Here is a 13,384-nt window from a genome sequence, read left to right as displayed (position 1 = left end):
GCATGGAAGTGGACTAAGCAAGGGAAAAGTGTTAAGTGTTTTTGCATCACCTCTGGGTTCTGAATGGCGCCTCTTCCATCCATCAGAGATGAGAGCTGGCACGGTTATTGGTTATTGGTTATGGTTATTTCAAGATTATTATTTTTACCCTCATTTTACAGATAAGAACCTGAGGCCCAGAGAGAGTAAGGGACCTGTTTAGGGTCCGGAGGCCCCCAGACACCGGTCCAGGATCTTTCCCCAACTTCACTATTCTGGAGGCTGCTTTCTGCCTGCCATACCCCTGTTTCTTTATGACCCTCCTAAAGATGATCTCGGGGCTTCCGGAAAGATGACTGGGAGATCGCAGGGCTTGTGAGACGGTTTCCTCCCCTTCCCAGCCCCGTCCTCTCCCTCCTCGTCCCTTCGCCGCCCGCGGAGCCGCGGCGCAGGAGGAGCGGCGCGCGGTGGCCCCGCTGACCCCGATCGGCGGCCGCAGGCCGGGCCAGGCGGGGCCGCGTGATGCAGCCCCGAAAGCCTCCGCCGCCGCGCAGTCGCCGCGGACACGCGGGCCCGGGAGCCCGGCGCCGCCATGCGCTTCCGCTTCGGGGTGGTGGTGCCGCCCGCCGCGGCCGGGCCGGCGCCCGAGCTGCTGGTGGTGGGCTCGCGGCCTGAGCTGGGGCGCTGGGAGCCGCGCGGGGCCGTGCGCCTGCGGCCCGCGGGGACGGCGGCGGGCGCGCGGGAGCCGGGCCTGTGGCTCGGGGAGGTGGAGCTGGCGCCCGCGGAGGCGGCGCGGGACGGCGCGGCGCCGGGCCGCGTGGACCCCTTCTGGTACAAGTTCCTCAAGAGGGCGCCCGGAGGAGAGCTCTGCTGGGAAGGTACGGCCGCGGCCTCGCCTGGGCCTGGGCCGCCCCTCCGCGCCCCCCCGGCCTCCCTTCCCCGCCGGCGCGCCCCAGCTCCCGGCCGGTGCCCTGGATCCCGGCTCGGTTCCCGGCCTTGGACCGCCGCCCTCCTTCCCACACCCCCGTCCCCGGTTAATTTCCGGCCCTGCCAGCGTCGCGGCCGGTTCCCTTCGTCCCCCGTCCCGCACGCCCGGCCCCGCTGTCCCCTCCGTGTCCCCTGCGCCCGCTCCCGCTCGGGGCGCGCGCCTCAGCTCTGCCCGAATTGTCTGTGCGCTCACTTCCTTGCCCTGGTTCACTAATAAATGACCCCACCAGGGAAGCGAGGCTTGTCGCTAATCCTGGACTGCAACGTGCTCTGTGTGTGTGTTTCCTTCTTAGGTTTGAGAGTGAACCAATCAAAAGAGTGTTTCTCTTTTTGGATTTTTTTTCCCCCCCAAATATATGACTGTTGAGATATGCCCTGATTTCTTAAAATGTAGAAACAGTACGTGCTGGTTGTGAAAAAAAAAAAAAATCAAAGGAATGGCCGAGGTAAAAACTTAGTTTCCTCCAGACACCTTAAACACACTGCCCACTGCCCAATATATTTGTCTGTCTGTCTATCTACCTATCTGCCTGTCTACCTGTCTGTCTGTCTATCTTTCCATCTCTCTATCATCTATCTGCTGTCTACCTATGTCACACACAAATTGTACAGTATATTATTCTATATCTTGCTTTTTCTTGCTTAACGGTACGTTGCAGATACCTTTTAGTGTCACTCCCTATAGATATATTTCATTTTTTACATGGCAACAAAATAATCTGCATCTACCAATGTGCATTTAGGTTGTTTTTCATTTTCTTGTGTTACAAAGAGTAAGAGCTTAATTGAAAGTCCATGTATAGAGTTATCTTTGAGCATTTGGGAGTGTTGCTGTAGGGTAGATTCTGAGAAGTGAAATTGTTAGGTCAAAGTGTAGCCGTATTCATTTCCGTAAGGGCTGCCAGTTTATACCTTGGAAAGGTTATACCAGTGTACCCTCTCACCAGCGATGTGTGAATGTAGACAGCCCGTTCCTTAAATGAAATGTGCCAAGCAGAGGATTGGACTGTGTGCAACTCAATAGTTGTCTAAAGCTGATGAAATGAACATCTCTTTAGAAGTTTATTTGACAAAAATGGGCCATTTAGTCCATCATGATGTGGAAACAAAGAATCCACAAAGAGCACAAGTATTCTGTAATATGTTTATATATTATCCTTGTTCCTCTTTTCTGTACCTCATTGGGTTTTATGGTCTGGTAGCATTTTTCCTCCTTTTGTGTTACCGTGCCAGAATTGAAAGGTACCCTCAATCAGTTTATGCCCTTCTTTACAGGACACCACTACTATTAATAGTTTTATAGAATATTTTTCATGATAAAATAATATCTGGTAATTTTAACAAAAATTAAAATGGTTAAAAACAAGAGTCTTCCCTTTCCCCAGTCCATCTCCTTTTCTATTCTTAGCTTTTCTGATATGCTTCCCAAAGTTCTGAATAATTTGCTTATATTTCTGTTTCTTAATGTACCAACTTTAACTTTTCTGTTGTCAGATTTTCTGAGTTAATGTATAAATTATATATAACATTTTTTGTTAAAATTAGACATTATCTACTGACAGCTGCTGTATACCCATAAAATTAACCATCACTACTTGCTATGAAATATGAGCAGTTTAACTCAAGTTCATTATCTCTCTCCTCCCTGCTGATTTTTTTTTGTGTGTGTGAAGAAGATCAGCCCTGAGCTAACATCCATGCTAATCCTCCTCTTTTTGCTGAGGAAGACCGGCTCTGAGCCAACATCTATTGCCAATCCTCCTCCTTTTTTTGTCCCAAAGCCCCAGTAGATAGCTGTATGTCATAGCTGCACATCCTTCTAGTTGCTGTATGTGGGACGCGGCCTCAGCATGGCTGGAGAAGCGGTGCATCAGTGCGCTCCCGGGCCGCCAGTAGCGGAGCGCGCGCACTTAAACACTAAGCCACGGGGCCAGCCCCTTCATTGATTTTTACATTATTATTTTAAGTTATATATATTATATATATGTAATTGTTGACTTTTATTATATAGAAAGTTCTGTATTATAGTTCTATTATATGTAGAGTTACTCCTATATATAATGATAAGATGGACCAGCCCAGTAGTGTAGTGGTTAAGTTTGTGCTCTCCGCTTTGGCAGCCCAGGGTTCGCAGGTTCAAATCCAGGCACAGACCTACACACTGCTTTTTCTTTTTAATTGAACTCTTGTATTAGTTGCATGGTTTTGGAATCCATGTGTTCCTCTTTCTTGAATATCTTAATCATTTTGTTGGATTATATCCTCAAATAATTTTGAAGAAACAGTAAACGGGAGATAAAATATCTGAATTCTTAAATGCCTGAAAATGTCTTTTTGTCCTCGCACTCGATTGCTCATTTGGTAGAGTATTCTAGTCTCAGAATAATCTTCCCTTTGAAGGCTTCACCGCAGAACCTTCTAGCACCCATTGTAGTTCATAATTCTGGTGTCAAATTAAGCCCATTCCTTTGTAGACAATCAGGTTTTTTTTTCCCCTCTGTTGAAGCTGTTCCTTACGTTATTTTACTGGGATGTATCTCAGTCTTTTTTGTTCATATCACTTGACAATTTATTGGCTCTTCAATTCCAGGAATTTTTTCTTTCAACCCAAGGAAATGTTCAATTATTTCTTTATTTTCTTCTCTCTGTTTTCTCTGTTCTTTCCTCTGAAATGTCTGTTCGCCATATATTGTACCTTATGCTTAGATGTGAGCATCTCTTAACTTTTCTTTGCTATTTTCCCTCTTTTGTGTTTGGATAAATTTCCCTGACTCTGTTTCAGGATCACTATTCGTATTTTAATACTAGCATTCCATCATTTAGTCCTTACTCTGGAATTTTCTTTTTTGGCAATCATATTTTTAATCTCCCACATTTTTCTGTTATTCTCTGATCTCTTTTTTTTTTCAGAGCTGCTTGTCCTTCTCTTATGGATACAATTTATACCTGAATCTTTCTGAGGACATTAAATAGAATTGATTAAAAGTTGTTTTTGTCTTGCATTAACTTTTTTCCTCTGTAGTCTTTTTTTTTTATGCTACAGGTTTTCCTCCAATATCTGGTAATCCTTGGATGACCATTCATTTTTATGAATAAAGGATATGTTGATTAGTATAGGCAGCTGTGCTGGTTTCCTGCTGAAGTTGCTCATGTTTATCCAAAATCTCCTCTAAATGGGTGGACACTCATGGCATGATACTGTGTAATTTGGCAGATTTTGTGGCAGGGAAAGTTTCCCCCCTTAGGGTGTCTGGCTTGGGACCCATCAGGCTCAGGTCCTGATCCTTAGCAAGGTAAAAAACAAAAGTTACTATGGGGAGAGATATTTTAGTATATTTTATTCCTGAATGGTGTTGCCTTTTTCTTTTGCCTCCAAGTCTGTTGGGTGGGTCCATAGACATCTCAAGATCTGTTCGTCTAGATCTCTAGCCCCTACACCCATACTAGGGCCCTTTCCATGTAAACCGTTCCCTGCTATGTTCACGTTGCGGACAGCGTGGAGTGGAAGGAGGCAGGTGGGAAACCTTGTCTTCAACTCTTCTTGAGGTTGGCATGTGTTTATCTGTAGGTCTCTTCTTCCATGTTGCTTTTTTAGAAGTCTTCCCTTAACTGTGTAACTTCTTATTCTTTCTCATAGCAACTGTTTCTTTCTTCGTACCTCTAATTACAGTTTAACATCACATTAGTTGTATTGGCTTGGACTCTTTGGTTGCAAGTAATAGAAACTGAGTGTAAACCAGCCTAAAATGAGAAATTATTATTAACTCATATAACCAAACTGAAAAAAGCCTGAGGTCCAGCTTCTCTATCCTCCCTTGCTCTCTAGCTCTCTCTCTTCCCCTTGGGTTGGCGTTACTCAGGTATGGGCTTCATTCTCTCTAGCCAACTGATTCCACCAAGCTAGGCTTCCCCACAGGGAGCTCCAGGCTTACATACTTAAAGCCAGAGAAGAAAAAGATATTCTTCCCTGTCAGCTCTAGTTAGAAAAATCTGGGGGAAGGACTGGAATCCACCTTGCTTGAACCAGTCACTCTGGCCAAGGAGGTGGGAGTGCAACGATGAGCATTTCCAACAGCAAACCCTTCTCGGAGTAGGGGAGGGACACTTCCTGCAAAAAGTGTGTACTGTTTCCGGAGCAGTTTGTAATGCGATGGGCTGCAAGTTAGAAAACACAACAAGCAGTTGCTTCAACAAATAAGGGTTAATTTTTTCTGCTATGAAAAGTTCATAGGTAGGTGGTAGTGGTAAAGGTCCATAGTTCGTGGATGTCGGGTGAGGGGTCATTGCATTTTCTTGGCTTTTCCCTCAAAGCAACAGCTGCCGCTCTAATCGTCACATCTGCATTCAGTAGAACAAGGGGGGAGGGAGGAGGGTGGAAGTGTCAGCCATCGGTACCCCTTGTGTCTAGAAAGCAATAACTTTGCTAGAATACTACCCCCGCCCCCCGACCCCACCACCACACACGTCTCTTCATGTTTAGAATTGGACAGAACTGTTGTGCTGAACTACCTCTACTGCAGAAGAGGCTGGGAAAGCGCTTTCTTTAGCCCAGCACATTGCTGCCCGGAAGAAAATTAGGATTCTGATTACCAAGAATAGGAAGAATGGATTTTAGGTAGGCAATTAGCAATGTCTGCTACATTTTAAACAAAAGCTATCAACCACAATATTTGTTCATTTGTTTAATATATGCCTTCCCGCCAGCCTGTGGGCTCTATGAGGGTAGGGACATGTCTGTTTTGTTCAGTCTTTTATATCCTGCAATTGTAGTTGGCACATAGTAGCTGCTCAATAAATATTGGTTGACTGAATGGAGCACAGAACAGAAAGAGATGAATGTTTTCTTAAGTGTCCATCATATACTCATCACTTCTTAGGTGCTTTCAACTAAATTACCCTTTGTCCCCACCAACAGCACTGTGAGGGGGAAGATATTCATTTCCCTGTTATACAAATAACGAGATTGAAGATTTCTGAAGGGTCGAATTTGTTATTAATCCCATCTGTGAAATTTTCAGATATTGTATTTTTCTTCTCTGGAAGTTCCATTTAGTACTCTTTTGCATATTTTCGTTTTGTTCCTATTTAGTTTAGTGTTTTTTTTTTTTTAATTCTTGACCACGTTGAACATATAGCTAGAGTCCTTATCATTTAGTTCCCTTATATCTGTTATATTTGGGTCTGGTTTCTGTTGATTAATTTTTCTATTGGTTATGAATAATATTTCTCTGCTTTCATGTGTTTTTTTCCCTAACATAACTGAGTTTGTGGATTTTATTTTTACATATATTGGATCATATTGCCTGTATTTAAAAAATAAACTATTTGGAATAATTTTAGATTTACAGAAAAGTTGCAAAGATAGTATGGAGCGTTCCCGTATACTCCACACCCAGTTTCTTCGATTGTTAACATTTCATATTAGTATAGTGTACTTGTCAAAATTAATTAACCAATGTTGATAAATTGTTATTAACTAGGGTCCATACTTCATTTGGATTTCACTTTCTTTTCTTTTTTGCTTAATATATTTCTGCTCTTCTAGGATCCTATCTACAAAATCAAATTACATTTAGTCATCGGGCCTGCGATGGTTTCTTGGACACTCTTGTTTCTGAGATAACTTGGATAGTTTTGAGGAGTACTCATCAAGTATTTTCTAGAACTTTCCTCAACTGGGATTTTTTATGGTGTTTTTCTCAGGATTAGACCTTTTGGGAAGAAGATCACACAGATACGGTGCCTTTCTTATCACATCATATCGAGGATACATATTATCAGCATGACTTACCACTTGTTGATATTGACCTGGGTCACCTGGCTGAGGTCATGTTTGTTAGTTGTCTCCCCTGTAAAGTTACTCAGTTTTCCCTCCCTTTCTATATTGTCAACTGAGAAAAAATCGCTACAATTAAAACAGCAGATATTTATTTGGCAATTAGAACTGCAATTTGGGAGACAGATTCAGGCAGAAACCCAAAAATGTGCTCTGAGGAAGACAAAGGAGGCAAGGGTTTGTGAAAGCAAGAAGAGATACATTATACAGGTGGTTTTGCAGAATGTGTGATTGGCTCTGGCAACAAGTGTTACTTCTTAGCCATGCGTGCTTGGTTGCTAAGGCCATCTCTAAGACACAAAGTTCTTATCTATGGGAGTAAGGCATAGTTCTTCAAAGAGGGTCAAGATAACAACAGTGAAGCACAGTTCAAAGTTTATATTCCATCTGGGTAGACATGTGGTGTGTGTGCATAAGACCCATTTCCTTGATGGCCTCCCAGCTCCATTTTAGAAGCCTTGACTTCTGTTACTCTGTTTTGTTATCACTGTCTACCAGACTGTATCCTTTGGAAAGAATTCATTATATACAACCTACATTTTAGCAGGGGGGAGTTATGCTCCACCTTTTGGAGGGTGGGGTATCTACGTAAATTACTCGGAATTCATCTGCATGGGGGATTTGTCTCTTCTCCATTTATTTATTTATTCGATCACTTTTCTAATTTCAGTATGGCCAGCCATGGTGGTCTAGTGGTTAAGATTCCCAGGTTCATTTCCCAGTCAGGAAATCACACCACCTGTCTGTTGGTTGTCATACTGTGGCAGCTGTGTGTTCCTGTGATACTGAAAGCTATACCACTGGGATTTCAAATACCAGCAGGGTCACCAATGGTGGACAGGTTTCAGCGGAGCTTCCAGACTAGGACAGACTAGGAAGAAGGACCTGGCCACCCACTTCTGAAAAAATTGGCCTTGAACACCCTATGAGTAGCAGTGGAGCATTGTCTGATAGAGCACCGGGAGGGGAGAGGATGCGCACAGAGACCGGGCAGGGTTCAGCTCTGCTGTGACAGGGTTGCTAGGAGTCGGGATCAACTGGATGGCACTAACAAAAACAAATGGATTCGTGGATATTTATTTTATACTGTGGGTTATAATCTCTTAGTATTTTATTTTTTTATTGAGGTACAATTGACATATAACGTTATATTAGTTTCACGTGTACAACGTAATGATTCAATATTTGTATATATTGCAAAATGATCACTACAGTAACTCTAGTTAACATCCGTCACCATATATAGTTACTAATTTTTTTTTCTTGTGATGAGAACTTTTAAGATCTATTCTCTTAGCAACTTTCAAATATATAATACAGTATTAATAACTATGGTCACCATGCTGTACATTACATCCCCAGGACTTATTTATTTTGTAACTGGAAGTTTGTACATTTTAACCCCCTTCACCCATTTTGCCCACCCCCCTCCCCCCACCCCCCGCCTCTAGTATTTTATTTATTTTCTTGCTCAGTTTGAGCCTTGGCCATTGAGAGCTGTTTCAGTGGCTCCAGGGTCTCTTTGAGATGTCCCCATCATAGTGTATGTGTCGTTTGTTTTGAGCGCTTCCTTACTTTCTGGCACTGCAAGGTGCTCCAGGCTCGTCTTTTGTATTTCCTGCCCTCACACTAAAATCAGCCATTTCTCCAAAGAGCTCTGGTTTGTTTTATTGTAGAATGTAATTAGAAACCAAGATCTGGGCACTGAGTATGCTCCTTGCATCTGAGATATTGTTGCTTGTAGGCCTTCTTAGCTGACAGAGCAAAGAAATATATGTGTATTTTAATTAATCTGTGTATATACACAGGGAACAGATACACCCTTGTAATATAAAGTTCTATGGGTTTTGACAAATGCACAGTGTCATACATCCACCATTATAATATCATACAGAATAGTTTCACTTCCCTAAAAATACCCTTGTCTTTTGTCTAGCCAACCCTCCCCCATCCTCATACCTCTGGTAGCCGCTGATCTGTTTACCATCTCTATAGTTGTACTTTCTCCAGAATGTCATGTAATTAGACTCATACAGTGTGTAACCTCTTCCAACTGGCTTCTTTCACTTAGTAATATGCGTTCAAGATCTACCCATGCCTTTTTGTAGCTTGACAGATCATTTGTTTTTATTGCTGAATAATATTCCATTATATGCGTGCACCACATTTTGTTTATCCATTCCCCTGTCGAAGGACATTTTGGTTGCTTTCAGCTCTTGGTGATTATGAATAAAGCTGCTATAAACATTGAGGTGTAAGTTTTTATATAAACCTAAAGTTTTCAAATCAGTGGGTTAAGTACCTTGGAGTGAGTTTGCTGGATCATATGATAAGGCTATATTTAGCTTTGTAAGAAACTGCCAAACTGTCTTCCAGAGTAGCCATAGCGTTTTTCATTCCCCCAGCAATGAATGAAAGTTTCTGTGGCTCCACATTCTCATCAGCAATTATTTTTGTTTGTTTTTTGGCTTTTAACCATTCTAACAGATGTATAGTGACATCTCATTGTTTTAGTTTGCAATTCCCTAATAATAAATGATGTTGAGCATCTTTTCATATGCTTATTTGCCATCTGTGTGTATGTCTTCTTTAATTGGGTATCTGCTCAGATCTTTTCTCCATTTTTTGGTTGGGTCGTTTGTTTTCTTATTGCTAACTTTTAAGAGTTCTTTGTATATTTTGGATCCAAGTTTTTAGGAAGTCTGTGATTTGCAGACATTTCCTCCCAGTCTGTGACTTGTCTTTTCATTCTCTTAACGATGTCTTTCATGATGTAAAATTTTTAATTTTAATACAGTGCAACTTACCATTTTTTTCTTTCGTGGATTGTGTTTTTGGGTTTGAAATAAAAAACTCATCCCCAAATCAAGGTCATCTAGATGTTCTCCTATGTTATCTTCTAGAAGTTTTATAGTTTTGCATTTTATGTGTAGATCTATAATCCATTTTTGTGTTAATTTTTATGTATGGTGTAAAGTTTGTGTCTGGGTTTTTTGTGTGTGTGTGTATTGGCTTCTAATTGTTCTAGAGCCATTTGTTGAAAACACTATCCTCTTTTTTTTTTGTGTGAGGAAGATCAGCCCTGAGCTAACATCCGATGCCAATCTTCCTCTTTTTGCTGAGGAAGATTTGCCCTGGGATAACATCCGTGCCCATCTTCCTCTACTTTATATTGGCCACCACCACAGCACAGCTTGACAAGTGGTGCGTCTGTCTGCACCCGGGATCCGAACCTGCAAACCTTGGGCCACTGAAGCAGAGTGTGTGAACTTAACCATTATGCCACCAGGCTGGCCCCAATCCTTTCTTTTTTGAATTCCCATTATCAAAAATCAGTCGACTATATTGCGTGGGTCTATTTCTGGGCTCTCTCTTGGGTTCCATTGATCTATGTGTCTATTCTTTCACCAGCATCACACTGTGATGATTACGGTAGCTTTATACTAATCTTGAAACAGTGTAGTGTGAGTCCTCCAACTTTGTTCTTCTTCAGTATTGTGTTGGCTCTTCTTGGTCTTTTGCCTTTTTGTATACATTTTAGAGTCAATTTGTTAATATCTACAAAATAGCTTGCTTTGATTTTGATTGGGATTACATGGAATCTGTAGATCAAGTTCAGAAGAATTAACATCTTAATAATATTGAGTCTTTAAATCTATGAACATGGAATATATCTCCATTTATTTGGTCTTCTTTGATTAGTGTTTTGTAATTCTCAACATACAGACCCTGTACATGTTTTGTTAGATTTATACATAAGTGTTTTTTTTTTTTTTTGGATGCTATTTTAAATGGTATATTTCAAAACTTTTCAATTTTAAATTTCAGTTGTTTATTGCTGGCATATAGGAAAGAAATTTACTTTTACATCTGTTGGTTTTTGTTTGGCTGCTGGACATCGTAGTTTTACGTTGTTTCAAAGAGCTTGGAATTTTTTCTGGCAGGTAAATTATTTGTGGATTAGCTTATTCCTTTTGAGGTTTATCTCTATAAGGGCAGGTCTGTAGTAGCTTTTACTGTAGGGCTAGTTTAGCTGCACTACTTAACAATGACCCTTCTAGGTTCTCTACTGAATGCCCCATGTATTAAACAAGATCTCCTCACTCTGTCTGGTGGAAACTCAAATGTTTCCCAGTTTGTGTGCACTCTGCCAATTCTTTGGCTTACAGTTTTCAGAAATTGTTCTTTTCCTGCCACTTGTTTTTTGTATGGCTCTGTCAATTCCACCTTATGCATCCACAGATTGACATGGAGCCAAAGAATCTAAAAGACCTTTATACAGATTTATGAGCCTCTTTCTTTGCATGGCTTGCTCATCTCTGGAATTCGGCCCTGCAAATTCTAGTTACTTTGTTCTCCCCAAATTTAGATTTCTGTTGCTTCAATCAGTGAGGCCATTGGGTTCTATTTGGGATCACATCCCTGTGTCATGGTTCAGAAATCCTCTACGGGCAGAAATCCGTGGCATTCATATTGTTTACCTTGTTTGTTCTCCTTCTCTCAGAGATTATAGTCCTGTGCTGCCCTTATACGTATACACATATACAAAGAAGACCTAATTAAATGGAGATATACATATGTACATATGTATACAAATCAACATGCAACTTTATGTTTTTAAGATAATGTATTAGTTTGCTAGGGCTGCCTTAACAGAGTACCACAGACTGGATGGCTTAAACAGCAGCAATTTATTGTGTCACAGTTCTGGAGGCTAGGAGTCCAAAATCAAAATGTCAGCAGGATTGGATCCTTCTGACAGCTGTGAGGGAAGGATCTGTTCCAGGCCTCTCTCCTTGGCTTGTAGATGGCCATCTTCTCCCTGTGCCTTCGCATTGTCTTTTCTGTATGTGTTTCTCTGTCCAAATTTCTACTTTTTATTAGAACATCAGTCATATTGGATTAGAACCCACCCCAACGACCTCATTTTAACTTTATTACCACTGTAAAGACACTCTCTCCAGATAAAGTCACATTCTGAAGAACTAGGGGTTAGGACTTCAACATATGAATTTTTGGGGACACAATTCAACCCATAACAGATGGTAAATCTTTTCCAATATTTATTTCATTCATCAAATTGTTCTTAACATCCTAAATTATTAAAGAAGGCCATCAGTTGTCTTTGGGTGGAAAAACTTGCCTTATAGCTACTTCACTGTTATTCCATATTCTAGATAAAATGCATCTATTTGGAAGGCAATGTGAAGGGACACCATAGTACAGTGGACAGAACAAGTGTTTGGAAAAGGATAAACCCAGATTAGACTCCAGATTCTGCCACAGACTTGTTCTATAACCTTACATAAGTTACTTAACCCGTGAGTTTGTTTCTTCCTTTCTAAAAAGGGATGATTAACAACCACACTAGGGTTGTTGTGAGGACTAGTTTACAAAGTGTCTAGAACAAAGTAGCAGCTATAACTTTAAGATAGCCCATAGTTTATGGCAGCCTAATTACCCCGCCTTTCCGTTTTTACTAAGGTAAAATTTGTTGATCTTAAAGACAGTATATGTTCACAGAGGCAGCAGTTTTGTGTAATATTGGACTACTCCATGCACTGACCCCAAACTATACCAGTATTGCTGGTATATTCTAGTCCATGCTGCAACCTCCCGATAATTACTTGCATTACCCATTTCTGCCTGTGCTTCTACTCTGACGCTGCTATGCCTTGGTGAAGACTGGGTGTTAGTGGAGGAAAGATGGACACATAGCGAAGAAGGGATGTCATTCACATTCCAGCCAAATTTTATGAATGCAAATGCACTCAATTTTAATTGGATAAACTTTGAGTAGAAGAAAGTTCTCCTAAATATGACCTTAGTCCTTTGTTTCATCCATTATGAGGTGAAAGTTTTTCAAGAACATAGCTATGCTTCCCACACTCAAAGGAACTCCAAAGAGATCATTACAAAGGGAATGTAAACAGAGGAACCTGGTAGAGAGTTCCATGAGAATAGCTTAAATGAGATGGTTATGAATGGCAAGTATAAGGAAGACTTTGAGGAGTGACTTATGACATGGTCAAGAAAGAAAGAAATATTCATTCAACGATAGTTTATTACTGTTGAATGAAAAATTCTACCAACTAAAAATTATGATAAATGAAATTTTACTGTTTCTTGCTTAGCTGAAATCATCCTAGAAAACCTGCATCCATGTTGAACCATAACATCATCAAATTAACCCTCCCTATTTTATGATGGAGAAAGTGCGGCCCAGAGAGGTTAGTGGAAAACCTACATGCACACACTGCTAGCCCGTGGGAAACACTGGGACAGAAGGCAGGTGTCATGATTTAGCACTCTTCCTTGCATACCACCTCACCTCTACGAGGCAGGGCTGAAAATTTGGTGAGCGAGCTTTAACGTCCTGTACACAAACTCTGAGCTCTGGGACTTCATGGATGAGAAGGAGTTCGTGGTGGCTGTGTAAGATCTGGGATATCTCTGCATTATCAGTGAGAAGGGAATTGATAGGGAAAACGAGAAAAAATGCAGAGTTGAGTTGAGATTATTTATTCCAAATGATGCTTTCTGTTGACATTCTCTTCATCCTCCTCCTCACTTCTTTTTCTT

The 13,384-nt window shown here is 41.3% G+C and overlaps 1 protein-coding gene across 1 annotated transcript in view; it reads left to right on the top strand.

Annotated features, from left to right (window-relative positions):
• Window positions 1–476: 476 nt before the first annotated feature.
• EPM2A (EPM2A glucan phosphatase, laforin) overlaps window positions 477–13,384 on the top strand; it is an 84,166-nt gene continuing 71,258 nt past the window's right edge. The window contains exon 1 of the mRNA XM_087425190.1: window positions 477–857. Within this exon, the coding sequence (XP_087281316.1) occupies window positions 572–857 (286 nt within the window). The 5' untranslated portion in view covers window positions 477–571. The remainder of the gene's footprint in view (window positions 858–13,384) is intronic.

The sequence above is a fragment of the Ceratotherium simum genome, chromosome 38 (assembly GCF_057802395.1).
Source record: "Ceratotherium simum simum isolate JZ-2026a chromosome 38, ASM5780239v1, whole genome shotgun sequence".
Taxonomy (NCBI): Eukaryota; Metazoa; Chordata; class Mammalia; order Perissodactyla; family Rhinocerotidae; genus Ceratotherium; species Ceratotherium simum.
The sequence above is the reverse complement of the archived record's forward strand: the minus strand, read 5'-3'. Positions and strand labels throughout refer to the sequence as shown.